The following is a 13,334-nucleotide window of genomic DNA, read 5'->3' as shown; positions in this document are numbered from 1 at the left end:
TCTTAAAAAAGTTGTCTATTTTCAGCCTAGGTCATAAGCTATCTGTGTGCAAACTTTCATGCAAATAAGTTCAGTCATTTATGCGTATTAATTTAATTAACGTGATAACTCTTAAAATAGTAGCCTATTTTCCAACATAGGTCATAAGCTATCTCTGAGCGAAATGTCATGCAAATCTGTTCAGTCGTTTCCGCGTATTAATTTAATTAAAATTAGCCTATTTTCCACAGACTTTTCCGCGTATTAATTTAATTAAACTTTTTTAGCAGGTGGTAACTCTTAAAAAATGTAGCCTATTTTTCAACCTAGCTCATAAGCTATCTGTGTGAAAACTTCCATGCAAATCAGTTCACTCATTTCCGCGTATTAATTAAATTAAACATTTCTAACAGGTGGCAACTCTTAAAAAAGTAGCCTACTTTCTAACCTAAGTCATAAGCTATCTGTGTGCAAAATTTCATGCAAATCCGTTTAGTCGTTTCCGCGTATTAATTTAATGAAAATTTTTTAACAGGTGGCAACTCTTAAGAAAAGTAGCCTATTTTCCAATCTAGGTCATAAGGTATCTGTGTGCAAATTTTCATGCAGGTCCATTCAGTCGTTCCCGCATATTAAATAAATTAAACTTTAGCCAATCTGGCCCATAAGCTATCTGCGTACAAAATTTCAGTCCGTTCAGTCGTTTCCGCGTGATGGTTTCCCAAACATCCAAACATACAAACTTTCACATTTATAATATTAGTAAGATATTATTGCCTGTTTTTATAGATTTTTTAGAGGTCATTTAGAGGTCAAGACCAGTCAAGTTAGGGCAGAAAATACTACATATGTTGAAAATTTATGAATTTTAGAATGACTATTTTTGATTCGAACATGACTTCTATTGGAAAAGTAGTATCTCACAGGTAGTCCCATACTAATTTGGTTTAGATCCGATGATTTGATCATGAAAAAATTAACGGTACTCCTAAATTTTTATATAAGAATTGTAGTCGGTTGTGTTTTCTGCTTAAAAATTACTTGTTGTATTTTCCTGTTCAGCTGATTGTCACTTTGTCAGTTATAAGCCACATCAAAAAATTCCTGAACAAATACGTATCGCGTTGATCAATATATCGATGGCTGAGTGGAAGATCGACCTATCTTGGCAGCCAGTTCGAAAACGCCCTATCTCAAAATTCGGTTCAAAAACGCCCTATCTCACTTCAAAATGTATTGAAAATATGCTGATATAGGGCGTTTTTGAATCGACAGCTGAGATAGGGCGTTTTTGAAACGAATTCTGAAATAGGGCGTTCTTGAAAAGTTTTTTGAGATAGAATGTTTTCGAACTGGCTGCCGAGATAGGTCGATCTTCCACTTAGCCATCGATATTAAGTCTAGACTAATTGAGCCTTTAGTGTATGGCCGAGCTTCTCCTCCGATTTGTGGCGTGCGCCTTGTTATTGTAACACAAAGGGTAGGGACCTATAGTTTTACGCCGACTCCGAACGGCGAGTGTATTTTTATGAGAAGCTGTTTTCATGACAGAAATACGCTCGGAGGTTTGCCATTGCCTGCCGAGAGGCGACCGCTATTAGAAAAAAAAAACTTTTTTTAATTAATGGTGGCTTAAATAATTTGGCTTTTTGGTTAAAATATTGGCGAATAATGTAAACTCATTAACCTGCAATGGCTTATGAATCGTAGCTCTCAGTTGTGTATTGGCATTAAACTTCTCCTATACTGTATTATTATAAAACCGATCTGGACTTACGGAATTCAGGTGTGGGTAACTGCAGCAAACTCTAACAGAGAAATACTTCAAAAATTTCAATCGAAAACTCCCAGAAGTATTGTAAATGCACATTATTATGTCAACTGGAAACTGGAAACCCACTCTAACCCGTTTATATTTAACAGAAATGATATCCTGCCGAAACGTTTTCACCAGACTGAAGAGAAAATCCACAAAAGAGTATACAAGTTGATTGCTCGAACGCACTGGTTGGGCTAATGGGCACACCCCATTCAAATGTAAAAAATTAAAAAAAAAAAACAATCAATGGACCAAAATTAAATCATTTATTTCATTTCTTCTTAACTGCTGCTGCCAAATTAGAGCAAAGAACTTTCTCTCAAAATGTTTCCGGCTGAAATCATCAAATTAATTTACCGTTTTGGTCCAAACAGAAAACTATCCACCAAGAACAGTCTATTTAGTTACATATATTACTAGTTAGACGGGTATATGTATGTATGCATATATCGACGGCTGAGTGGATGATCGAGCCTATCTAAAAAAATTGATTTCAAGAACACCCTATTCCAGAATTAGGTCGAGGAATTCCCTATTTTAGAATTCGGTTCAAAAACGCCCTATCTCAGCACATTTTCAATGCGTTTTGAGTTGAGATAAGGCGTTTTTCAATCAAATTCGGAAATAGGGCGTTCCTCAATCAAATTCTGAAGTAGGGCGTTCTTGAAAAGTTTTCTGAGATAGGGCATTTTCGAACCGGCTGCCGAAATAGGTCGATCTTCTACTCAGCCGGCGATATGTACATAGTTCAGGCTAGGATTATTAATATTGTCAAAAATATCGCTTTACGATATATCGAAATGGCGAAATTGAGATAATCGTCGTATCGATAATTTGTAAAAATTTTGCCTGCAGACTTTCAACAACTTAAAAATTTAGTATCAGAATTTTAATCGTAAAAAATCTTAGGTACTGTTTTCAAATAAGAATGAACGTATGGACACATTTTGTAATATATATACTTATGTATTCATTAATTAATACCTCCTTTAAGCTAATTCGCTGTTTAACTCACATACGTATAAGTATTACAGTTTCTTGAACTGATATAAAAAATTAACCATATGAATACAAAAAGTATTTTTTCTGGTAACTAGGCGATATTTGTGCGTAAAATATTGATATCTGATATTATCGTCCAAAAAATATCGCGCCAATAATATCGGATAGGAGAAAAAAATATCGTCAATATCGATATTTCGATAAAATATCAACAATCCTAGTTCCGGCATCATTTGGAAAAATATTGAATGCTCAATGTTTATAAAAATATGTATGTATGTACATATGTACACATGTGTCTGGTACATATGTATGTATTTATGTATGCATGTTTGCACATAAAAGCGGAAATAAACTAGTCAATAATACCGAATTCCCCCCAGCCATTGATATTGATATTCTGGTTTATTGGTAATATTTGTTTGAATCCGCCTTTTGCTCTTCCTCAATATACATAAGTAAGTAAGTTTGTTTGATTGTTAGCAATTTGTAGCCATCTTCGGCAGATACGGACGAATAATTCGTGGTACACGTTTTGGTGTAAATTAGTTGAGTCAAGAATTTAATTGCAGATGCATATATTTAAGTGTGTTCGAATACCTACTTATGTATTATGTGTATAAAAATGTGCATGCAAACACATATGTATGTATGTACATTCATGCATAAGTTAGCGCAGAGCTTGTATTTAACATCTTTTAGTATGCCAGTGAGAATTGATTAGACAATAATAATAAAAAAAACAGGTTTAAAACTGCTGTTTCAATTACTAATCTAATGAAGATGTTTAAAAATTGATACTTTAAGGTACTTTAATTGCTCTAAGATTCAATAAAAACGACGTTGTAAAGTGGAGGTAGAAAATAATGAAATACATAGAATCCAAAATTACTTGCTGGCCTAACGGACCAAGAATAAAATACCACACATAGACAAGTTTTAGCAATTTTTTTTTTTGTTATTTAGTTTAGTTATAATTTATAATATTTTTAACTCAACTGTGTTATGCTGGTGTTTGGCCGAGCCTTGAGGTTGTCACGCGGAGGGGAGGGACCTACAGTTTTCCGTCGCCTCGGAACGGCAGAAATACAGTCAGATGTTTGCTATTGCCTGCCGAGGGGACCGGTGTTAGAAAACAACTTTTTCTAATTTATATACTGCCCGGGCCAGGGATCGAACCCAGGTCCTCCGGAGTGGTAGTACGTACCTCTAACCACTCAGCCAGTTACTTAAAACATATATATATTTCGTTAACAAAAAGCATATACATAGGTAAATCCATGTTTCAAATTTTGTGTAATGTTTAGAAAAAGTTCAACAAATTTTCGTAAATATTTTAAGCTTTTTTATTAGGCTTCTTAGAGTTTGCTGTTTTGTAGACCATTCAATTTTAGTATAATAACTTGCAGCTTGAAGGAGCAAGAAATTACCGTAGATTTTTTAATTTATTTATTTTTTTGTTGATGGTGTTGTGCATTTTCTTCCATACAAAGTGTGTACATATCGCACACCATTACCAACACAAAAAAATTTAAGGTATATTGGTTTGCATAAATCGATTCGTAGGATTTTCATCATGATAATATTAAATATCTAACTAAAAAACTGCTGTTATATTTGTTTTTGTATTAATTGCGTTGATTGTATTAATTGCGTTGAATCTGTAGCTCCACGAGTTGTACCTCTTTTTAAGATGGTGTGCGATATGTATGTATGTTCGACCACTGAAAATTGAATGAGCCACAAAAAACCGCGTGCATACTCAAAATTTTTCTAAGAAATCTAATTAAATAGCTCGAAATATTTACGAAAGTTGGATGATTTTTTTATAATTATTTACGCGATTTATACAGTCTTGGTGAAAGACTATCAAAACTATATTTTGATGAAAGTAAACTAAAATTAAATAACATAAAAATAAATTTAAAAAACCTGGTACGTGTGGGTGCTCTTATAATCTTGTTACGCGGTGTATATGAATGCTTGCTTAGAAGAAAATAACTACATAGGTAGTTCCCTAAATTAAAGACTAAAGAAATTATGTTTATGTAGTAGTTGTCAAAAGCTTACAATCGCCAACCTGGTGAAAACTGAGAAATTACTTTTTTATATACTTCTAGGGGGGTTTCTCTGTAATGCGATGCGATAGGCGTGTTACTTACGACGTATTTGCCTATCGCATCGCATTTCTCTTTCGCATCGCATCACAGAGTAGCCCCCCAGGGCTTGAATCGTGAAAAACGATATCATATTTTTCGTCACATACAAACACATTTTTCGGATTAGGATATACTTTATCCTATTTACGTAATTTTATTTCGTATGGATTTCGATCCGTGAACGGATGTTACGATTCCAGCCCAGATTTTCAGAAAAACGTGGTTTCATCTATTCCCCAGCCGACTGCCGAACAGCATAACAAATCTGAAGTGGTTTGGGGATATGGACTTGAATTCTATAAAGAATTACAGCTCTATTCTCAAGAAACAATAAAAGTCCCATGAATAAGACAGAACTAAAAGACAAAATCTTGAACGCGTGGAAAAAACGAAATAACTGTTAATTTCAATACATTTGTTAGTGAACTGACATTTTTTTACATTAGGTTTGTATAGTAATCAATAGTCAGTACTAATTTGTACTGGAACCAGTAAATTTTTACTGGAAAAGTGTATGATAACCCAACAAATTTGCAAGAGAGCACTGAATCCCGAGCGTAACAACACGGGAGAGCTGCAAATTCTTGCTAGTGAAATTTCTACCAGCAGAAATTAGCTAGCAGCAGAAGAAGAAGAATAAATGTCAAAGGCCGCCAATTTTTGAATTGGTTTAGCACAAACAAAAGTAAAATGAGTGGAAATCAAAATATTAATGATGTACTAGACTGTGTAAGTGCTCTTGTGTAAAGCAAAGAGTTTAAAACTGATTTATAAATAGTAAAATGTTTACAGCAGAATGTCAAAACAGTGCAACAGCTGTTCACTTGCAAGTTTTTGCTAGTTTCGTGTTCATTAACTTTTTCTGCTAATTTTCTCTTGTTCTCAATTTTACGCTCTATTTTGCTTTTACGCTCTCGCTGCAATGTTTTACTGGAGAAGTTACTATACAAACCTATTATCTAATAGAAAAAGTGTTGCTCATACCATGCCATGTTAAGCTAATATCCTTTTTTGAGATTTTGTACTAATTCAAAATATTTTTGTAGAAATTATCGCACTTTTGGTTTTGGCTAGTAAATTCTTTGCAAATTCTATCCTGTTTATTTCTATTTAAAATACAAGATTACTTCAAATTGTTCTCTAACATGTTGTCAGGAATGCAGCAACAAATTTGATAAACTATCTTTCAAGAACCGTTATGAAAACAATGGAAGCATAATGCTTACACTGGTTTTGTTTAACAAATAACTATAGCATTTTTGGAGTTTTTAGATACAACTTTTTTGTTGTTTTGTTGACCCTCGTTGCTCATCCCCCAGTTGCCTGCTTCCTTCCTGGAAGATTCATGGCACATTTCCATCCCTAAATGTATGTTGTCTACCGGAGGGGTACTCTTCTAACTTTCCTCTTAATTATGAATTTATATATAAATACGCCACAAGAAAATTTTGAACTCCCTTTTATGAAGGCACTGTTCGCTCGATTTCAATGAAACATATACCGATTTAAAGAATATAACTTCCTCTAATCCAGAAATGATAATCCCGTAACATAGGGGGCGTGGCATCTGACATACAGACTAAAATGTGAAAACCGATATATGTATCTCTAAAACAAATTACGCAGAGGAACTGAAAGTTTACAAGGATGCATAAATTGTAAATACCCTACTTACAATGCAAAATGGTAGGTTTTGCAAAAGGGGGGCGTGGCACCTTCCATATAAACTTAAATTCTCAAATCGCTTATATCTGGAAACGCCTATGCCAACGTCCTGAAATTTTACACAGCTACATATTTCATCATACTTGTTGTGAAAAGTGGTAGAGGGCGTGGCACATCCCATACTTAATTAACTTCTCAAAACGTTTTTATCTGAAACCGGTTATGCTAACGGCCTGAGATTTGACACAGCTACATATGTTATCAAAAGCATGCTTATGGCGAAAGGTGGCAGGTATTGGAAAAGAAGGAACAGTTTGTCTTCCGATAGGTGGCGCAGGGATCGAGAGCTATCCAGATTTTTTTCATATTTAGAACACATATTAGTAATATATAATTTGGTGCAAATTGTAAGCCAAACGTGATGGAAAAAAAATATTGGGCTTTGTCCCCATCTTGACAAAAAAGTCTGTTAAACGACCTTTAGAGAAGGAAATAAAATATTTCGTTGTAAGCTTTGGGGGTAATGCCTTAACCCCTAACGATTCTGATGAAAAAAGGGAAGGTTAAGTGGATGTGGACAACTTAGTGTTTAACCTTCTAGCAAATTTCAAACCAATACATTGTAAAAACGTATTAACAGTCTGAATTGGTATATGTTTAACATATTTGTCGGTAAGAAACCGTTAGGCATCTCATCTATACATACAAATATATGGAGATTTTTTATAAAAGAAAAATGGGGCTCCTTTTGAGGTATAATTTCAAAAGCTGATAAAGAAATTGGGAGGAGACTTGGTACTTTTAATTAACATTGTTATTGACCTTCATAATTAGATTTAAAATTTTCCTGTAAGTTCGCTTTACATTTTTCTTAGTGCGGTGTATGTTTTGTTGTTTATTTGCCTTATGCCGATTTCGTTTCTACCGAAAAAGGCAACCTTCTCTTTGCCCTCTACGCACAAACACTAAGGAGAGGGCGATGAGAAGGCAAGATTTTTTTGTAGAAACGAAATCGCCATTACCGATTTTTGGCGCACGATATTCTTGACCAGAGATACAATTTAATTCAAAGTTTTTTTTTGCTTTTTTTCTACCTGATATAATTGTTGCAAAGTAAAGAGTCCTATCCAATTTCTTTCCTGTGAGTTTTCACGAAATTTAAAATATGCTTAGGATTATTAAATTATGTTTAAAAGGATATATGTATGCATATCACGCATTAGTGAGGTAGATGGGCTAGAGATCTATATCATTTTCTGTGTTCTATTTAGTGAACTTCAAAATGGCCATTCGCATAAAGGAGTAGAGTCCGACCGATTAATCGGCCGATGTCGAGGCTAGTATCGGCGAAAAGAATCGGCATCGGCCGTTTTGGCCGATTCTCGAATGAAAGGCGAATTGCAGCTTGCTAGTGCAGCACGAGCAAGTTGAAATATATTTCCGAAATCGATTTGCGCTCGCTCAATTGCAGTCACATCTTGCAGCTTTTATTTCTGAAACTGATTTCCAAAATGTGACAAAAAGGTCTTTCTGGTTGTTCACACATCGAAATAAAATTAAATTGTGGGCATATTAACTTTTTAGGGTCTCACTTTTCAAGCCGCGTGGCCTAATTTCATTTTTTTATTGCGGTCTTAAAACACGCTGCATTATTCACGGGACCAATAAAAATACTCACTTTAAAAATATTACTAGGGGTATTCCAAATGAAATGCACAACATATAATTAAAACAATTTTTTTATCGCTTCAGCGTCGTTTAAAACTTTTATTTTTTATAATTATGTATCAGAATTGAAGATTTTCGCACATTTCGCTGCACATATTTTTTGTTTCATAAAAATTTTTACAAAATACATTCCATAGCATACGGAAACTCAAATAAGAAATCGCTCAGCATTCAGTTTAAAATCAAGGAATTTAATTTCTTTTTTCACATTTTTAGGCCCATTATAGAATTTGGAAAAGTTATTTCAATAAATAATGGCAAACTGCAGCTTAATGTCAAAACATATTGTTCTAAAAAGTGGTCTTCTTGCGAGATTTTTGAAAGTTTTGCATAGTATGTACTCAAATTTAAGTTATATAATTTATATATGTACGTTTTTATGTATAAATTAGTAAATTCAGCCTTTGTTTGCGTCTCCGTAGTTTACTGCTGCACATCATTTAGTTTAGAAAAAATAAAATAAAATTTAGCTGGCGGCAAATTATTTATTGAGTTTAATACTATAAATTCATGAGTAAGTTGGTACAATAAAATACAAATACTTCATAAAGTTTTATTTATTTTGTATAACGAAAACATAAAAATTTAACCAATATAAAACGCGTTTCTATGCTTTAAAAATACGCATAGAGATTTTACGATAAATTCCAAATGAACTCAGTTTGATTACAGCCAGAAATCATTAATAACGTTAACGCATATACGAACATACATAAAAGTAGTACATTATTGTAAGTTTATCTTCAGCAATGAATATTTAAATTAATGGTATTTGAAAATGTGTTTGAAACTTAGCCCCCAACACTTCCTATTCCAAGTTGCGCAACTATCACCGGACTTGCCACACTTCGCATAACCAAATAAAAAACAGTTGTTAGTGAGTGTTGTTGGCGTGGAAGGGCGCCAATAGGTTCGAAAGCGTTTGACGCGCAAAGAGGCGCTTCGCTGTTGTTGGCAGTACTCGCTGTTTGACTGTTGGATCCATCTGTTGTGACGGTAGAGCCGGTGTGCCTGTTAACTTGACTGTAATTGGCGTGCTCGAAAGACTTTTCGATGTTGGCTGCCGCTGAGGAAAAGGTGTAGGCGGGAACTGTTTACGTTGTGGTGTACGAGGCATTGTAAACGAGTGCGATTTCTTCACAATAGAAAGTGATGGAAAGCTGTAAATAGAAAGATTCAAATATGGAAGTTCATAGAACAATTGAAAAGCAGTTTAATAAGCAGCGAGATCTTAGCAACACCACAGTAACATACACACATAAACAGATACATACCACAACATAAATGCGCATAACACAAGCATAGCACAAAAGCACAAATATGTATCCAATTCATTTTATGTTCATTTTGCGAAATAATAATTAACTGACATACTAGCAATCATTTTATGAGGGCACATAATTTCTTCATTCTTTGGATTATCTTCGCTATTTTAAACACATATTAACACATTGCGTCAAAACACATAACACTTACGCATCCATTTCCTCTTTAGGATAGCGTAGCAATGCAGTTTTCCAGGAGTTTATGTTGGCATATTTTGTTTTATCAATATCAACATGAATAATGGCATTCAATACGTCCACATCGCGTTTTGTCGGTTCATTGCTGTAAAAGAATAAATGGAAAATTATTAAATTCCAAATTCTACAATACCTATTGTTATAAATTTGTAACGCTATCGGCCTATAAAATTGTCCAATATTTGTTTGGTTATTATACAACAATAAAAATGGATATGAAATGTAGAATACTGCAAACTGTTTACCCATATATAAAAATCTTGAATGTCTCCTCAGGTTCTTCCATTAAACTCCACTGGGATGGACTCTCGGGTGGCGTAGCCCACACCTCTTCTTCATTGTCTGAATCCGTATCTCCAAAATCGGACTGAAAACAAAAGATTATATACATATAATTTTTGCTGCCTCAGCACAAAAAACTGCTGGCACATGTAAAATAGTACATTTCGAAGACAATAATAAATACGCCTAAATAGAGGGGTTTCAATGATTTTTTGACATGACTTTCTATCTAAAAAGTTAACTTGGAGTGAATTTTGGAATTCTTAGTGCCGTTTTCGCAAGTAGCTTTTAATATTTATATGCCTTTCAAACACATTTTTCAAAACTAAGTTTGTGTTTAAAGGACATATAAATTTTAAAAGTTATTTTAGGGTGCTTCTCTCACTACCAAATTTATGTCAGAACGGCAGACGAAAAACGTTGTTTACTATAAGAAATCGATAATCACTGCAGCTTGTACCATCATTAGCCCTCTGAGAGCCTAAAAGCGTCGCTATATACGAGGGTAATTGGCGCCTGATCGCTTGTGTTAAAAAACTCAAGATTTCGTTTTTGTTGTTGTTGTTGTTGAACAGCATAAAATTTTCCCAAATAATTTTGGGAACGTTGCTGTAGTGACAAGTCTTGGGCAGGTATACATCCGGCAACCAAACTGAAGCTTTCTTTGAATACAGCTGGTAGCATGGTACATACATATGTACATATATGCAGACAATTCAACTCTTCATGAATGTTATTTTTTTCGTTTTGTTGTCCATTAAGTAATTAATTTCAAGCAGGGCATTGCATGCCGGGCCACTAGTTTGTTTTTAGTTTGCTTGGTAAATACTTTATTTTTTAATTGAGAAACTTTTTTAAAGAATTGGTTTTTTATCAAAATAAGACCACAAATCTCATGTGAATTTATAAAAATAAACAGAAGGGAACGAAAAATATAAATTTTTTCTTACCCAAAATATATCGTTATCGGGTGATTCATCACGTATATTGGCATCGCGCCATCGTTCACCTCCTCCCTCATTGCAGTCAACAGGATCGCGCCATTGCTCGTTAACCTTCATTGCATCCGAGTCGTTGCACGGAAATGGATCACGCCACTCAATACTACCATCTACATTTCTTGAATTGGCTTTTTGAAAATCTTGTTGCTGCTGGTGTTGTTGTTTAGCTTGTTGATGGCTACGATAACGCGCTTCCATACGATTTCGTCGACTTGTTTTACGACTGAGATTAGTTTCCCATTGGCACTCGCATTCCTGTTCCTTCTCCCACGCACTTGAACACATTTCTTCGGTTTTAAGTTGTTCGGGCAGTATTTGATCGGCTGGAAAGTAAGCGTTTATAGAAATTTTATTCATTATTCTTTTTCATTGTGGTGTTAAAAAATCACTCACTTGGTGACTCCAACATTTTAAGTATTCGCCAGCAAACACATTCGATGTGCTCACGCCGCTCACCAGGCGTAAGCATGTGCTTAATAAGACCTTTAATCTGGTAGAATAAACGTAATTAGGTGCTACAATTCCATGCGTTATTTGAAATACTCCCACTTACCTTTGATTTCATGGCAGATGTTACTTCTTGTGAATTTGCCAAGTAGACTGAAATTAAATTGCCAATTCTTGAGTGTACTTTTGCGAAGTTTACATTTAGGAAACGCGTATCTTCCTTAAAACTACATATTAACGATTTCAGTCTTTTTAACTCGGACAGGAGGGTGTCGTTAATAGATACCACGTTATCAATGTTATGTATAATTGTCTTTGTCATCCGTTTGGCAAACACTTGTACCGATTTTTCAACACATGTGTAGGGTGTTGTAGATTGAGGCGCCGTTGTACTTGTTTCGCCGGTACCCGTCATGTTTGCGAAGCGCGCCCTTTCATTATTAAAACCATTTCGAAAATCATGCAGACTGCCGTTCTCAGGAAAGTGTAACTTATCCAGCGCATTGCATACACTGTCCAAAATTACCGCCGACTTGGCCATTGCTTGTGCAGTTTTCTTTGTCATTTCCTCCTCCTTAAGACGCTGTGTGAAGTAGTTTTCTAGTTTACTCAAACCATCATCGGATGCAATGTTGATGAATGAGTCTAAAAAGTCCCAATATTCGCGCCATTCTACGTTTTGTTCCTTAGCCAGTTCACGGCCAATCAATTCTAAGCCCTTTTCAGTATCTGTAATTTTAATATGACGCTCTTTGAACCCCGGACTGTCGAGGTATTCAGGCTCATTTAGCAATATGCTACGCGAATCATTGCAACAGTCTGAGTCTGGCGAAGAGACTGCGCTCGAATCGCGATAGGTGCTGAAATTATCCTTAAACAATGGCATTTTACGGCACAGGGCAGTTTTTAGCATGCTCCCTTTTAGCTTGAATGCATGCTGCTGAGGCTGCTCCAACTGCTGAGTCTCATTATTAGTGGCAATTGCGCTCAGGTCCAGGTCACCCAACATAGATGTGTTAGGCGAATCATTGGCTTCGGGTACATTCTGCTCCACTGGAGTATTAGGATGTGGTTCGCGATACGTGAAAAATAAGTTGCGTTTCATGTGTAGAACTGGCGTGTTTTGTGATGTTATATTTTTTAAAACATTGATATCTCCGCCTTGCGAGGTTATTTGTTCGTTACTATTATTATTTGTTTCCTCTTCGCTCACTAGTGCCGGGTTGATGTTGTCGTCTTCAGTGCCTTCGCCTTCTTCAGCAGCCTTATGATTCCCATTTTGTTTATCGACAACTAAAGATATATCATCATCGATACCATTCTCAACAACTGTCTCAAAACTTGAACGCTGTGGAGTGGAATTAAATAGTGCCCGTCGATTAGCTTTCATAATTGGTGTGCCGATATTGGGACTACCGTTACTGGTATTTGTGAGCGATGTTTTAGATGGTGTACTGTTAGAGCAGCGAGATTTAACCGGCGATATGAATAAATTGCATGCAACTGGGGAAGATGTGTTGCTGCCAAGCCGTGGAGGCGTTTTCCAACGGCGACAAAATTGCTATTAAAAATGGAAGAATAGGTTTTGTTAAGTATGTATGTATGTATGTGTATTAAAGGCAGATTCATCGTTATAGTTTTGAACTACAGTTGAAGTTTAGTTCACAACTCAAAAGGGTTCAACTTCAACTTTAGTTCAGAACTATAACGCTGAATCCGCCTTTGGTTC

General features: G+C 35.3%; 1 protein-coding gene across 1 annotated transcript in view; it reads right to left on the bottom strand.

Annotated features, from left to right (window-relative positions):
- Positions 1-8,359: 8,359 nt before the first annotated feature.
- The window catches only part of LOC118733569, a gene marked incomplete at its 5' end in the record, with an annotated part of 9,789 nt that continues 4,814 nt past the window's right edge, over positions 8,360-13,334 (bottom strand). Inside the window, 6 exon segments of the mRNA XM_036463011.1 lie at positions 8,360-9,512; positions 9,829-9,960; positions 10,121-10,242; positions 11,108-11,481; positions 11,552-11,648; positions 11,712-13,166. Coding sequence (XP_036318904.1) covers positions 9,227-9,512; positions 9,829-9,960; positions 10,121-10,242; positions 11,108-11,481; positions 11,552-11,648; positions 11,712-13,166 — 2,466 coding nt within the window.

The sequence above is a fragment of the Rhagoletis pomonella genome, unplaced genomic scaffold (assembly GCF_013731165.1).
Source record: "Rhagoletis pomonella isolate Grant_MI unplaced genomic scaffold, Rhpom_1.0 Rhpom_scaffold_00002, whole genome shotgun sequence".
NCBI classification, from domain to species: Eukaryota; Metazoa; Arthropoda; class Insecta; order Diptera; family Tephritidae; genus Rhagoletis; species Rhagoletis pomonella.
This window is presented reverse-complemented; position numbering and strand designations above follow the sequence as displayed.